Here is a 16,517-nt window from a genome sequence, read left to right as displayed (position 1 = left end):
TTATATAAAGGAAATGTTTACCCGGGGCGCGTGGTAACTCTTTATATAGTTTTTGTGCGCGCGCGCGTGTAAAAATTCCATTTGAACGGCACGAGTACGCATGCTTATTAAAAAATTTATATATTGTATCGCGCATAAAGGACCACCAAATTCCATTCGAATGTGTACAATCATGCCATTGATTTATCACGTGTTACAAAATAAATGTTCGAGTTAAATATACAGAAAAAAAAATTAAGAAAAAATTATAAGCTTCATTTTTATACTCGCTCGAACACCCATAAAAGTTGTTATTCTTTTAAATCACGGATCGGAGCGAGATATTTTCCATAAGAGGATTTAATAAGCATCGCGACGCGCGCACGCACCGTACAACACCTGAAATAAACCGCAAAAATCGAACGCCCGTATATATACACTCGATAAAATGCCCAAAACCGGTAAGACTCGGGCATAAAAATTATAATTTTTTTTTTTTCGATTCTCGTCGAATTCCCGGTATCCGAGCGTAAAACAGTAGCGCAAACAACCGTAATTAATGGCTTTCGTTATAATCGATACAAACAGCGCGTGAACGAACCGAGAGAGAAGTAAGATGAAAAATTTTGTACGTTTGATACGCGAGGGAGGGCCATCGGCGAAAAGCTCGCGACGATCGTTTCGCGATCGTTATTGGTTGCAGCAGGTAATATGACACGCCTGCCGCATCGATTATTATATGGCAGGCAGTCTAGGGACTGTACAGACACGGCTCGTATTGCATTTCAAGATAAAAAGAAAGAGACACGAGAGGCGAGAGAAAGAAAGTGCGTGGTGTGGGTGAGGCAAGCAAATAACTATATCTGAGTGATAAGCGTGAAGAGAGAGAGAGAGAGAGAAGTGGCGCCCTGCTACTGGTGTTGATCGGTTATTTCACTTCAGCGTCAGGCAAACTAGTTTCTTTCGTCTGCTTCAGCCGCTGCTTACTTACTTACACTTACACATGTAACGATCGAAGTTGGCGGGGACTCGATATTTTTTTCTCTTCTTTTTTTTTTTATCAAAACTGCGGCGCGCGGCCCACGCCACTTGTTACATTGAGAGCTTATATATACACACAGAGCTATATAATACATACACAAAATACAGGCACGTCGACGATCGACCACCGATGGTGGAGTAGTAGTCCGAAACGTCGTCGTCTCACCCACCACGTTTAACATTATTAATACTCTGTGTCGTGTGTACGTGTGTCTGTGTGTGGAGTCCCTCCTATTAAGTCGCGGCGGCGGAGCTTGGCTCGCTCGAGAGCGTGTGTGCGACTGTGTGCGAGTGTATGTGTGTGCGTGTGTGCTCAAGAGCAGCAGCAGCAGAAGGCGCTCTATACAATCGCTGCGCGCTGGCGACCGGACAGCCAGTCGATCTCGATCTCACGAGCCAACACGAGTGCGCTGCCTGTGCCCTGTGGTGACTTATAAAAGTGTGCGCGCCGCCGATCCGTGAGGCAGTTGAAGTGAGAGTCGAGCCGGTCTCGCGCGATCGTTCATCCCGTTCAGTAATTTTGTTAACTCACGGGCCATCCAAGAAAGAAAAAAATTAAGTGCCTCTAAGTAGAAGTGTGTAACAGTTGTTTTTTTTGTAATTAATCATAAAAGAAGAAGAATACAATTCGCAACGATGGCAACGATCCGGATGACGCTCGTGCTCTTCGCGCTGATGCTGCTGATCGGCAGCGCGCTCCTGCCAGCTCCCAGCGGCGGCGGCGGCGTCGAGGCGTTCTCGCTGCATCGCCGCCTGCCGAGGCGCTCGGTGAGGCTGTGCTCGCGCTCCCTCAGCGACGCGCTCTATCTGCTGTGCAAGGATCGCGGCTACAACGAGCCCTTCAGCAGCAGCGACGAGGAGGAGATACGCCACGCTACGGGGCCCGGCCTCGTCGAGGAGTGCTGCTACAACGCCTGCAGCATACAGCAGATGGAGCAGTACTGCAAGCCGCGCAAGGACAAGAAGGACGGCGAACAACAGCAAGCCGGGGGGGCCCAATCGAAGAGATGAAGAGGCCCCGCGAGGAGGAGGACGCGTGTTACCCCGTGTCGTCGTTGTACGGAGGTACGGTGGTTGTTGTCGCGTGCGGCAGAGCGGCTCTTCTTACGTGGCGCGCAAAAACGTGTGCGTGTCTGTGTCACGACGAGAGTGGCGGCCGCCCATCACCACCAACACCACCGGCTAGGCGACGCGGGGATATCACCGGGACAATCCTTTGTTTTACGCGAGGACCTTTGTAATGGTAATTATACGCTGTTTTTTATATCCTTAATTTTCATTACCGATGGTATACCGATATTTAATTTGATAAATTTTTGACGCTCATTCGGTTGTCTAAAAGCCTGTAATTCTAATCAATTTACAAAACAGTTACAAAAAAAGTTAACACGTAAAGTTTTTAATATTCCTTCTAATAAATCGTGCATCAAGTCTAAACTATATTACTAGCGATCCTATATGTAAAATTAAAAATTCTAATGCTTTTTATTGTCATCGAACGCGTAATAACAATATATTAAATTCAAAACTTTTTCGTGGAATAAAATCTAACTTCACTCCTACAGAGTTGAACAAATTTTCTAACTGTTATAAATTATTTTGCAGTTCCTGAGGCTCTAAAGCTGAACATCAATCAATTAAATGCACGTCAGTGCATTTGGATAGATAAAAAAAAATCGAAAGTGTGATACTCATTAGTGAAGAAAATTGTGGGTTTAATCTAACTGGTTAACTGAAAATGAGTCACTTCATCATCAACGAACCCACCTGACTGATAATTGAAAAGGAGCAACGAGAAAGTCGAAGTCGATGACGATTTAACGAAAAATTCATCGTTATTTTGTTTGACTTCGAATTCTAGACAAAACTCTTAAGAGGATAACTGAGAGTGAGATTGATAGTGATTTAGTTTTTAATTAGGAAAAAAAAATCGTGTTATTAGCTCGCAAAATTTTTTTAATACGACTATATATAATTTCTAATTTAAATAACATTATTAAATTTCAATGTAATAAACTGTGCTGCAACTGTGTGCGGTATCATGAGTGCAAACTCATTCGAGCGAACATGTACAGTTTATATCAAATTATGAAACGATCAACGAATGCATGTGTGAATGTACGTGAAACGGTATTCGAAAAAATGCTCTTTTTGTGATAGCAACGAGGAAAGTCCGTAGTAGCAAAGTCGCTTTGTGGGTCGTGCATTTTTTTTTTTTTTTTTTTTTTTATAAATCAAAGGGGAAAAAACTCCGATAAATAATCGTATACACTGAAATTCAACTTTTTCTGCTTCAAAAAAGATAAAAATAATATAAATACATGTATTTTGTAAGTATACAAAGATGCGCGATTGGCGAATGTGCAACAAATAATAAAGATTGTTCGGTTCTTTCGATAAATGCTACTGCGACGACTTGAATGTGATGTTGATTGTTCGAATGTATCGAAGTTTATTGTATTGTTTTTGTAAATAAATAGTCGATCTATTTAGGTCAAATGTTTATAGTTTTCTTTTAAAAAATGTTCAAAAAATGCACTACATAAACGATTGTGATGAAAAGTGATGGCTTATTAAGCTTTGATACTATAGTGCAAAGTGTACATACAATTAATAACTTTGATAAACGAAAAAAGTTTAAAGGCGATTGTATTGTAAGGAAAGTTAATCTTCATTGTTGATATTGTTACATTTAATGCTGTTATTATATTTGAAAAATATATGTTGATATGGCACCAGCACACACAAGAGAATATTAGCTGCGCCTTGAAACAACTGATGATCTCATTAGTATTAATTATTATCTAATAAGATGCTTGGTGCATCTTTTGTGAATAAAAAAAAATCATTGTATAAAATCAGCGAATTTTTGTATGTAAACATTGTCATTTAGAACGACTAATTAACGACTTTTTAGGAGAATTGTAAATACTTATTATGAAAAACAAAATAAACACCCTAACTGGTGTGTCATTCCTACTATTAAGCTTTGTACAGCTTTATATGCGTTTTATATAATATGTTTTGTAAATATGTTTTGATTTTCACCAGTTTTTACTGGTGGAATACGTAGAATGGAATCTAATAAATTCAATTTTTTAATTTTAATTATTTTAGAGTATTCATTATTTAATAAAACCGTATTTCACTTTGATTATTTGGTAATACTTTAAAATACGAATCAATAATGACGAACCGATACGTATCCTATGTTTATAAATCGGAACTTTATTTGATCGGACATGCCAGTAATTTGTTGACAATGAAATACCATATTAAAATATTCACATCAAATTTTGATTGATGTGACAAAATTGTTGAGAAATTAAGAATCGTGTGTTATTGTAATTAAAATACTGCATCGAAATGTCTACTTATTCACGGAAACCGTTAATTTTTATAGATCCTTTAATTTTTTAGAATCGCAAATGAATAAAATTAATGAAATCACTTTTTTGAATGAGCAGTTCTCCCATTGTTATTCTGTATTAATACTGATAAAACAAAATTTATACCGCTGTTGTATAACATTACATTACATGTATACTAAGTGTGAAACTCTGCTTTTACGAAATTTATTGCGGTACTTATTTCCAAAGCAAAGTCTAACTCTCTTTTTGTTTAAAAAGCATTAACATTGTCAGTTATATAAATTACATAAAACATATAATAATTTTTTTATGTTATTATTATCACAGTTTTTTTATTTATAGGGCATTTAAATCGCAATTCAAAATCTATTTCATTTAAATTGAGCTTAATTTATTCCAATAAAACTACTTACTTCGAAACTACTTACTTCGGAAGGAATTATTAAATAAAATGAAAGTTGATTATATTCAAACATAATCTTATTAACTTTTACTAATTAAAGTTGTGAAAATGTCAATAATTTGTTTGTTAATCATCAGTTTCTTGTAGACAGTGTATATATTTATTTTACGAAAACATTACAATGTTTTCAAATCAATTGTTTTTAAAATAATTCAAGCTTATAAGCAAAAAATAATAGTTTTTTTTTACTTTCCTTCATTCAAGCTTGAAAAAACTTTTGTATCAATGGTTGTAGCATAAAAGTAAAAATAATTTAAAATACAACTAGTTTTTTAAATAAAATTTCTTTATTTGGATATAAGTGAATAATTTTACACAAATATTTAAAACTGTTAATACTCATTCAATTTACACATTAATAATTAAGTTCTCTACAAAAATAAAACTATAAAACTTCAAAAATGAATCGCATAACAATCAAACATATTTTCAAGAATTAATCTCTATTTAATCAATTCATCAAAAAAATTCAGCTATCATGACGTTTTCATGAGAAAAAATATCTAATCTAAAATAATACAATGAATTTTTATGTTATATAATTACGATAAAATTATATAACATATAAAATTCTTCAAATACTCTCATTTCTACATATCTTAAATAAAAAATTTAACGTAGACGATGGTAGTGACTTTGGATATTTACAGCGGCGAAAAGTATGAAAAATAGTGTCGTGATGATGAATTTTTTGTAATCACTATCAACATAAATATTTATATAGTTCCGGTTTCTTTTTGCAGTTTTCTAAATTTTTGCAGCATTGATAGGCAGCTGCGTGTTCTGCAGAACGAGCATTGCGATTTAATTCTTCGAAAAATTCGGTGACCTGCTCGTGTATCCAAAGATCCTCGTGAGTCATGAAGCTTGAACCAAAGCCGATGTGACTGTGACTTTCCTGTAAATAGTTGCAATTTTGAATAGGAATTTGATATTTTGCATTTTATAACGTCAATCAAGGCCCCTGGGTTACCGATATCGCGCCCTCGGAAAACTCGACATACGACAATTCGACCTCGAAAAAAATACGCAAAAAAGACGGTAAAAAACACATTTATTAAGGGGGTGTTATAACGCCAAATTATTAAGTACAAAATACAATTCGTACAACATGATCAATCACAATTATTAAACACCAAATAATACATCTATGAATGATTTCCTAAGCACGATGTACACCACGATAATGTAACAATACGATAATATATAAAAAACCAAAATTAGAAAGTGAAAGTGATAGAAGTAGCGATAGAGTAAGGAAAATGTACTATCACAGATTATACTCATATAGACTGACAGACGCACATAGCAACGGTAAAAAAATTTTTTTTGAGATTGAGATCTCGCTGGGTGAGTTGTCGGGGTCGTCTTGACTCGGGACGAGTTGTCCGAGGGCGTGTTATCCGACTCCCAGGCACCCAGCCAATATACCCAATCATTTCGATAATCAAGTCTAATTGTAATTAATTCAACTTCTCGGTACTGATAATATCCGTTGATTTTCAAAACAAAATTTCGAACAATTGAAGTTATAAATCAGGGATAAAATTCGAAAAATTTATAATTGATAAGTGAAGTGTGTATATACCTCAGGTAAGTAACGAGCTTCTGAAGATGATTCATAATCATCTTGAATTACAATATCAGCGGCCGCTGATGGGACGTCAGCATGAGTTACGGTTTTACGAGTATCAGCCTCTTGATGAAGTCGAGCGTGGATCGGATTGATTATTTTTAACATGTCGCTTACAGATGTTCTTCTTATCCTGCTTATTTGTGTCTCTGTGATTATGCCTGCTGAAAGCAAGTAAGAAAAACAAATTAAGTTTGTTGAACTACTTTTTTTATTATCAACTGCTCTCTTAAATACAAATTGGAGTCGAATGTCACAAAAAAATTTATAAAGCATAAAATCGGAGCATTTCATTAGTTTATTAATATCATAGCTTTTGTATTATTAAGAATTATCTCATAAGTGGTATTCATTGGTGTCACGTCATAACGATTTCTTTTCTGTAAACAAGCGATAATGCAAAAATATTTTTGCATCTTACATGAATAGCTTAAGAGCGCACCTGCTTGACCAAAAAATGGTAATTTAAAATAATTTACACAAAATATCAATTTAATTGTTCCAAAAAATTTAGACCAGCATTCAAACATTTTAAATGAAATAATAACACTTTGAGCCTCCGCCACTAGATGGCGAGTACCTATATCTGTAAATCCACAAGTGGCAAAGTAAAAGTTATTGTATAAGTCAAAGCACGGTTTGACTGAAAGCAGCAATCATATGGCAGACAACAATGTATATATGGTCAAATCTCAAAATAAAATTCCGTTTCCGAAAGTAGTCAGTTAAATTTTTTCGATGAGTTTTGATACTTTTTCAACGACTTGGAAATCGAGTAATAAGTCGTATTTGCGTGAAAAGATGACTTTTCGGCGTCTAAAACACAAAAGTGCCCCAAAAAAAATTAACTATTTTCAAATTTCATGTTCACGCGTTTTTTTTCACTTCTGGAGGTCCTATATGAACAATTTGCGGGGGTCCGGGCCGCTGGGCACGCAAAAAAAATTTCACCTTTTTTTGTTAACGAAACGGAATTTTATTTTGAGATTTGACCATATATACGAGAAAAAAAATATCCCCGGCGTTGACACGCGCACAGATTTAAACGATACAACACCATATTATAATAATCGTGGTCGTACTTGCGGAACGCGCCTCCTCGGCGGCGGTGACTGCGGCTACGGCGGCGGCGGCAGCAGCAGGATCGTCGATCAGCAGGCCCGACGACGATCTCTTCTTGCGGGAGCAAAAGTCCCAGTAGAGATCCCTGAGAGATTTGCTGCACTCGCGGCTGTCGTCGCCCACGATCAGCTTGACTTTCGGCGACTGGGACTTGCCGGCCCCGACGGCGCAAGGCAGCCAGGCTAGTTGCAGAGACAGCAGCAACAGCAGCAGCTGCAGTGGCAACCCGTGCCCGAGTCTCATCGTCGAAATTCTATGTCGTATTTATAGTCAAAGAAGTTTTCAGAACTGTTTTGACAGTCATGTATCGACGCACACACAAGGGCTAATAATTCGTCGATGCGCGAACGCGGTATTCAAAAATGCAAAACGATCGAATTATTATAATTTTTTATATTAATAATTGAAAGACGTAATCGCAGAGAGATGCAAACGCGCGCGTAAAACTCTGCTGACGGAATGCTCATCGGCGAGTGATTCCTCCTCGATCATCTTCGTTCGCGTACTTGATCCTTGCTGCTTCGCTGCTGCGTCGTTGTGTTATCCATATATTGCCGTGTAGAGTATTGTATTGTACACACGCCGGAACGTGTCGAAATTGCACTTGGCGTTATCGCGTCTCCTTCTCGCGCGCGCGCGTAACTAATAATAATAATGAGAATAAGAATTTGTACAAAAGCGCATAATACTTCGCGGGTCGCGACTTCTTCTTCGTTCTTCTTCGTTCTTCGATTCCTGATGCGCACACACGTAAGAACAGAAGAAGAGACAGAGCGAATCTCTCATCATGCGGTAAGAATGCCTCGAGCGTGCGAGAGAGAGATAATACAATTAACGTAAAGAGCGCCGCGCGCGCGCGAGGACACTGCACTCGTCGACGCATCTCTTCTTCTCGCACGCAGACGCGAGTGTGTACATATTTGCGCACTTTGCGTAGCATTATGCGTTGAACTAGTTCGTCGTTGACGCGACGAAGGTTACTTGGAAGACGCACACATGCGTGGCTCTTTAAATACCTATAGAAACTTGTATACATTGCCAATCATTTTTTTTTTTCTCTTTTTACTCCATAACAACGTCGTGGTTATTATATCGCCGCTTCAGCCTCGAGACAACTCGAGGCGCAAAAGAAGAATGTAACGAGGCTACTTTATGCCCACCTATAGACGACGACGACGACGACGACGACAACGTTCACTCTCGGAGTCGAGAGCTGTCATAGATGATAATGGCCAGATGATGTATGTTCTCTCTCTCTCTCTCTCGGGAGCCGTGTGTTTAGAAAGACCACATAACGAGTCTCGGAGGAAATTATTATGGTTTTATGAAATGGACAGGATTGGCAATTATTATAGGCCTGTCTGAAGGATATTTATATTTAGAATATTAACAGTTCTTCGGCGCTTGGCTGCTGCTACAGCATATATGCACGCCGTGCATGCATGCGATGTTTCGCAATGTAGTTCGCCTGGCACGTGAAAAAATTCATTTCTCCGTGAGAGATATACGCGTTTCGTACTATAATAATCATGTACACCTTCGGCAGCAACACACCATGATGCCGTGCAAGCACGAAGAAGGGGTTGTGAACCTTGAAGCGCTTCGACACAAACATTATATTAACATTGTTTTTATTGGCATGTATAAATCATATACGACACGTGTATGTACATATGATCTGTGGTAGTAAACAAGGTCGTGGAACGGCAAGAGCGAGAGTTGACGAAAAGTAAAAAAATGAAGTTTTGTCGCTCCTCGAGCGAAGGTTATGCACCTCGTCCCATTTTCAGAATTATATTTTTATTAATTTATACCTTATCGAAACTTCGAATGAAAAGCTTGACAAGTCCGCGTGCGTATACTACCAGAGTCTCTAATCTTGGAAAATTCTTTTTACACGTGACATTACGAAAGATCGTCTTTGAATAAGAGTTTATTATTCCGAGTTTCTTATTGTTGTTGCGATCGTTTTTTTTTGGAAAAAAATGTTCAAAGATGATATCAATTTCTCGTTAAGCCAATGGGCGAATGAATTTCCATCGATTAAATTACTTTCAAGAAAATTATTAGAAACACATTTTCGCCTTGATTTTTCTACACCAACTCATGCGTTTTGCATTTTAATTAGTCACAATTAAAGGAGAGAGAGAGAGAAAAAAAATGCGCGCAATGCCACACTTTTATCTGGTAGCTTCGAAACACATTCTCTCCGCGATGACGGAAAATTTCAAGACAAAGAGACGAAGGATGAAAAACATCATACATCCCTGCGGATTTCCCGCGTGTAAAAAATACTTTTCTAGTCGATTCGGCGTTGACAAGATTACATCGACATTACAGCTCGTCGACGGCAACTCGAGCGCGAAGTGTTTTTCGAATAAAATATATTCGAAAGTAATGAATGTAGCGGATATCATCCGAGGCTAAAATAATAATGTATACGATCGCGAAGAAACAATTGTTCGACCGTTAACTCTCGAGAGTTTTATTTTTGCTTCCCAAAAATTGTCTAAAAATAACGATGTAAATGACCGAGTACCAAAATGATACACGCACGTGAGTTTCGAACGAAGCCGGAGAGTCGGCGCGGGCACGAGACAAGTGCGTGAAGTTACCGCACGCGCTCTCTCGTACTGTCTGTGTATGTATATATACGTGCGTGCCCACATAATACTTTCGACGTTATCGTTTGAGGAATTCGTGCACACAAGTTTGAACGCTTGCACAACACACGCGTCTCTTGTCGTCGAAGGAAAACAGAAGTGAATACAATCGATCGTACTTGTCTATCAACGTTGAAAAATGAAAAAAAAAGAAAAATGAAAAACGATCGCTTGGAAATCGGAAGAAACGAACGCTCCAGTTTCCAATTGGTTCGGTGCACGTTAGATACGAAACAACGAGTTTTGAATTTTTCTCTCACACGCTCGTTGATACAAATACGTTATTTTTTAGCCTCAATTTTAATGCAAAAATAATCGAAAATGATTTAATTTTATACTCGAATTTAAAGATTAGGCTTGAAGATGCTAAAATAAATGTATTGAAATTCAATTGTAATTAAAGCCAGAGTACGCCGCTAGATGGCGAGTACCCGTGCCTGTAAATCCTGCAAGTGTCAAAGTGAAAATAATTGTACATATATCGTATAGAAAATTGCGTATTGCTACAATCGTTCTTTCCAATAGTGTCGACAATATTCCAGGTTTTAAGGGTGTCCACTATAGAGATTTCACTGTATATGATTAATGAAAAAAATCATCTAAACCAAATCAAATTCGATCGTTCTTACATCGAATCACGAACTGATCCATCGTGGAGGAAAAAAGAGGTGTAGTATCGTAATGTTTTGTATTACACAGTGCATCTGCGACCAAGATATACGAACGAGCGACATGCACGCCGCGAGCTTTATGCTGACGCGTGCCGATCACGCATTATCCATACACACACAGACGGACGAACAAAGTGCATATTGCTCGATAGCTTACGTACACTTTTTTCCTATACAGTATATGCGGCTATCGGATGTTGACACTCGTAACATCGCCGATAGATCGGCCAAGAGATGTGCTCCGACGGATGAATTATTTTTTTCCCCGTTATGTCATCAACGCATCTCGATACATATACGATACCGATACACACTTTCGAGCTTTTCATGTAATAGCGCGCATTGTATAACGCGCGAACCGATTTTAATATAACCCGGTGATGATTCCAATATACGAGTTGGCCACCCGCAGCACGAGTATTATAATATATAGCCTCTTTGGTCAATGGACCATTATGTATTTATATGTACAAGCGCAGAGCTATTACACACATGCGCGACGATGATTGGCACTGATACATGTAAGACAACGATCAGCTGCTGCAAGCTCGTGTGCAGTATATAACTACACGAAGCTTACATATGTATATTAATAGTGCCAATCAGCAGCTCATGTACACCGGAGGATATTTTTAACTCTCTCGTACACACATGCGTGTGCGTGTGTCAAGCAGTATCTACAGTACATTAATATGATAAACATCGTCGCACGATGCACATGTGTGATACGCGAGAGCTTATATAGCTCGATGGGGCTCGGTTGGGTAACAGATATATATCGCGCGCTCGACGCGACGATCCGATCATCATCGACGCTCGGATAATGACACGTACACACACATGTGTACGCTGTATAATAACGTAATTTTTTTTGTAAAATATTCTTAACAAAAAGGGATCACAGATATTATCCAAATATCATGAGTTCTCGAACTTGATATATGAAAGCAGCTCGACTGTATCGTTTGCGCGTACGCCTACGCGACGTCTCGCGGTCGTAATTGGAATTACGTGTTAAGTTTCGAAAAATACGATATTACATACATAGGACTCTAGCAATTGTGAATGTAAAAAATGATACAATTTTTACCGATTTCTACTCGTATTAAGTCGCTGATTTTTGAATTTTCATGAGCGATCGTATACATTCACAAATAATTCAACAATTTTAATCGCTCTAAAGCTGTGGAAGCTTTAAAAAAAAATGGAATATTCTTTTTATTATCTTTCTCGTATTTTTAGAGTTTAAATGTTGTAACTCGTGTTTTGAATTTTTAATCTAGTTAAATCTGTCAAATTCTCAGTAAACGACCGATTGATCAATTCCTCAATCATTTCGCGCGAACGATACAACAAAAGGAAACTTTTAATTTCCCTCGTTGTAAGCTCTATACGCCGCGCAAGCGTGCGAATTTATTTTTCGATTTGACTTATGGGTCGCTTGCGCGACCCTCCAAAAAAAAGAAAAGATAGAAACTTCATCAAACTGTTCAGCAGTCTGAAGAAATTAAGAGAGATGTACCCGCCACCATAGAGATAGATCTTAAAAACTAGGATAAATCTTATAGCTAAGGTAGGTTGACGAGATTCCAAGATATCGAACTTTATATAAGGGCGGCTCGACTGAATCGTTTACGCAAATTGGCATACGACATCTAATGGCTACTATAGGCACCGACGCGTATGTAAAGACGACTGTGTTATTGATCTCAAAATTGTGTCTGCGTTTGATACGGTAAATAAACTTCATGTGTAACACAAGTACCCACAGACCACTAATTATTTCATCTAATGTAATAATGCTTGTTTATTTAGTACAGAGACTCATGGCTTCGTGAAAATCATAGTATTATTATGATCTCGAAAGTAAACAAATTTATAACTTACCCTTCTCTTGTCGAATATAAGCGATCATCTCACTCAGTATTAGCGAAAAATATATTACTTCCTAAAACGTAGTTTATTCTGTAACACGACGTTCAGTTAACGGTTAACAATTTTAAAATAAATCAAAAATTTAGCTCTAAATTGTAAAATATGGAGGATAGAACGTATACCGTAGCATTGAACATCGTCCAGGAACCAAACGTCAGAACGTGCTTGACAATGTTGCAAGTTTATCTAAGTGAGATTGAACAAGTGTCTACTCGAAAATATGAACTTTATCGAGTATTTTGTTTGGTCACCAAACTTCTGGATCAATTGAATGAAAAAAATAAACAAGTGTTTAAATTGGCTCTCGAAGAGCTGCAAGTGGTAGCTAACATCGAAGAATTCCTACATTTTGGAATAGCATTAGGTCACTTGTTCACTGTCAGATTTGTCCATGAAGACTTAAACCGGAATTGTCATCTGATGAGAGTCGGAGATGGAGATTCGTTAGTTCACCGAATGAGTGATTTAATCTCTTGGAAGTTGGAGCTTTGTCATAAAGAAACATCTATACGGCCGCTCATCGTCTACTTCGTAAACGATGCAATTTCCAGAGAGTTGGTGCCGAACTACGCCGATGATACTGGTTTTACATACTTCCACGCGGCCTGCTTCTGCGGCCACGTCCCCGCGGTGCGACGATTTATTGAATTTGTTGATATCAACATCAATACTTTTCGGTTCGGGCCTTTGCACTTGGCTGCACGAAATAGGCACGCCGACGTCGTGCAACTGCTGTTGGACAGCGGCGCCAATCCGAATCAGCTGGACCGGGACTCGGGGTTGACTCCTCTGCACATTCTGGCGAGATCTCGGGTCTGCGATTGTCCACGGCAACTCGTTTTAGTCGATCACCGGTGTGCCCTGCACAGATCAGTGGAGCCCATCGTTGACTTGCTTGTCAAAAGAGGCGCAAGAATCGAGGACCGAAGTAGATCCGGAAAGACCGCGCTGCAGCTAGCACTGCTTCAGTGGGATATAGAACTGACTAAAGCTCTACTACGACACGGCGCATGGCTGCCGGGTCTTTTGAATAATGGAGCTCTCTTTAATTTCGCTTACCAATGCAACTTCGAAGAGCATATGACAAGGACATTTCCCTTTTCATTTGTCATAGACCGTATGATGAGGGCTATCACCAGCCACGAATTCCTCACGAGGAATAATGAAATAGTCAATCGACAGTATCACATGCTTATGGCCCAGCAGCTCAGGTTTCTGAAATGCTGGATAAAGTTTGGTGAGTCATTTCGTTTTATAGCAAATTAAAGTATTCAAGGGGAGTTATTGTCGAAAAAAATTGTATATTTCTAACGGGTAGCAGCTATGGTTTTTTAGCTTCAAATTAGTAACATTATAAAAAAAATTTTAACAAGAAATAATCTTGTTTCTCGAAGCTAGAAATATAAGCGAGGATAAAAATGATTTTTTAGATTCTTTTAGTCTAGATATTACATGAAATCCTATCTAAGATCTTCGATAAAATTAATGACATTATCAGATCTCAAATAACATCTGGACTAAACAAATCTAAAAAATCATTTTTTTTATCCATTTGTCACGATCACGGGCGAGATTTCACGTAAATTTTTGGGCAAAAAATTACCTACATTTTGATTCTAATTTACTCGAAATTAATTTTATTTTTGTTTTCACGCATTAACAAGATCGCAACACTAGAATTTTCGATCAAATTCGACAAGAAGTGTTTGTTGAAGAACGAGACAGACAAGGTCTATCGCAAGAATCACAAATATGCCTCGAACAGAGAACAATCTTCGTGAGGTCAGATAAGATGCCGGAAATTGAAAATCACGAAGTATTGGACGTATCTTACGAAGACGAACTGGAGTCATTGCGACACACGATGGCAATCAGGAATGTCTCCTACTTCAGAATTGGTCGTGTAGCTCGCAGTAAAGGTCACGAATTAATGTGGAACGGCGAACCACCGGAGCTTCTTGGCTTCCCACTTCTAAGTCTAATTGTCAACCGTCACATCGGTAATATTTTCATGAGGCGTCGCAGCGAGTTCTTCATTGCTGACTATTTGACTTCGCTCCCTTATTGGAATTTACCATTCATTCCAACGTTGAGGATCATAGAATTTTTAGATGATAATGCATTGGGGAATATTATTATACAGTGGACTTTTTTAGAGGAATGACCATCGTTTGACATTATATATCTATCAAATTCACCAAACAGATGTATATTGTTTGGTTATATAAATATTTTAAAAGTCACCTTTGTTCTTGATGAAAAAATGTATTATCGAAGCATGATACTACGTCATACAATTATGTAAAAAAATTAAGTGAATGTGAGCATGCTAACACGGGCCAATGTTGATTCAGTGTTTGCAGTTCGGCTGCCAATATTGGCAACCAATGCTATATTGGTATTTAAAAAATGTTCAATTGATAAGGGAAAACCAACCAATGGCATCGAGCATTGTTTTGTTATTGGCTGCCTGTCTTATATTTTCAAATCATATAATTTTTTGCGTGCTGTATTAGTATTAATAAATAATATTTTTTCTTTTGATAAATTATCTTATTTATTTGAAAGCTTAATAAACAAATTATATAGGCAATTCATTCAACAATAAGAAAATAAATTTGAAAAAAACATACTTTTATTAAACTTACAATGATTTTTCATTCAGCTCTGAAGTGACATTTAAATTTGATGATTGGTTTTCTTTATTTAACAAACACTCTGCAATATCTTCTTTAGACGTTGAACAAATTTTTGAGGCACAGGAAGAGCTATCGAAGAGAATTTCACGACGTTTCTTCAAATATCGAGATTTTTTGACATACTTATAATTGCTTTTTGAAGTCATATTTGTCAATATTGGCCCAGAGTCAAAACAATGTCGATAACCTAAGTCGGGGTAACCTCATCAATTTGATAATGTTTTGATGTCAAAAAAACATTGGCTTCCAGATATTAGGTTACCATAGTAAAAGTAATATTGGCCCGGTTTAGCAACCTCGGTATTGCTCACATGGATATATTAAATTTATTAATAAATTGAATTGAATGAAGCGTAATTTCCCAAATTCTTATTACTATATGGTCTCATCTTCGTGAATTTTTCAAAGTAAATTATTAAGAAATTGTTCCAAGAACAAATTTTTCGAATTTTTCAAATTAGAAAACTTACTTTAAAACTATTATCATTCTGATTCCATTAGGTTCGTTAGATATACAAAAAATTTTTTCATAAATGAACCGTCCTAATACAAGCAGACTGAATTATATAGGATCGATGAAAAAAAAAACATCAAAATTCAAGTAAATTAAGTAATTCGATTTTATTTTTAAATTTATTCATTCCAATGATATGGAAAATCTGCAACATTGCAAAATACCAGACACGAAAAAAAAGTTACAAATACGGAATTAATTACCGTGACTTTTTTTGACGCTTCTATACACTTTCATAATCTTTACCATAACATTTATAGCTTTCTCGGAGCTTTTTCAGGCCCCGCAGGCCTTTCGCTAGTGCATTGTATTACATTTTCTTCGCTGTCTTCGTTGCCTTGGCCCAGAGTTGCCAAGCAAATACGATACAAATCCAAGTTCGTCAGGTTCTCGAGAATCATAGAACAGCATCGAATCGAAAGCCGA

The 16,517-nt window shown here is 37.5% G+C and overlaps 3 protein-coding genes across 4 annotated transcripts; 2 read left to right on the top strand and 1 right to left on the bottom strand.

The window, feature by feature from the left end:
* Positions 1–1,419: 1,419 nt before the first annotated feature.
* Positions 1,420–3,190, top strand: LOC106649473 (insulin-like growth factor I). The gene is made up of 2 exons (XM_014366910.2): positions 1,420–2,263; positions 2,626–3,190. Exon 1 carries the CDS (start codon positions 1,657–1,659, stop codon positions 2,029–2,031), a length of 375 nt encoding a protein of 124 aa, XP_014222396.1. The 5' UTR covers positions 1,420–1,656; the 3' UTR covers positions 2,032–2,263; positions 2,626–3,190.
* A 2,269-nt stretch (positions 3,191–5,459) lies between these two features.
* LOC106649626 lies at positions 5,460–8,129 on the bottom strand. 2 transcript variants are annotated; one of them, XM_014367104.2, is made up of 3 exons: positions 7,570–8,129; positions 6,443–6,651; positions 5,460–5,752 (listed from the first exon to the last, which is right to left on the bottom strand). In XM_014367104.2, the coding sequence occupies exons 1-3, from the start codon at positions 7,850–7,852 to the stop codon at positions 5,558–5,560; spliced, it is 687 nt and encodes a 228-aa protein (XP_014222590.1). In that variant the 5' UTR covers positions 7,853–8,129; the 3' UTR covers positions 5,460–5,557. The 2 variants fall into 2 exon arrangements, with proteins under 2 accessions (XP_014222590.1, XP_014222591.1); XM_014367105.2 differs by having other exon boundaries at positions 6,443–6,648.
* A 4,851-nt stretch (positions 8,130–12,980) lies between these two features.
* Positions 12,981–15,319, top strand: LOC106649474. The gene is made up of 2 exons (XM_014366911.2): positions 12,981–14,115; positions 14,543–15,319. The coding sequence occupies exons 1-2, from the start codon at positions 12,981–12,983 to the stop codon at positions 15,040–15,042; spliced, it is 1,635 nt and encodes a 544-aa protein (XP_014222397.1). The 3' UTR covers positions 15,043–15,319.
* The last annotated feature ends 1,198 nt before the right edge of the window (positions 15,320–16,517 follow it).

Source organism: Trichogramma pretiosum, unplaced genomic scaffold (assembly GCF_000599845.2).
Source record: "Trichogramma pretiosum strain Unisexual culture from Peru unplaced genomic scaffold, Tpre_2.0 scaffold149, whole genome shotgun sequence".
In the NCBI taxonomy this organism is placed as follows: domain Eukaryota; kingdom Metazoa; phylum Arthropoda; class Insecta; order Hymenoptera; family Trichogrammatidae; genus Trichogramma; species Trichogramma pretiosum.
Note: the sequence above shows the minus strand (reverse complement) of the source record. Positions and strands in the feature narration are given on the sequence as shown.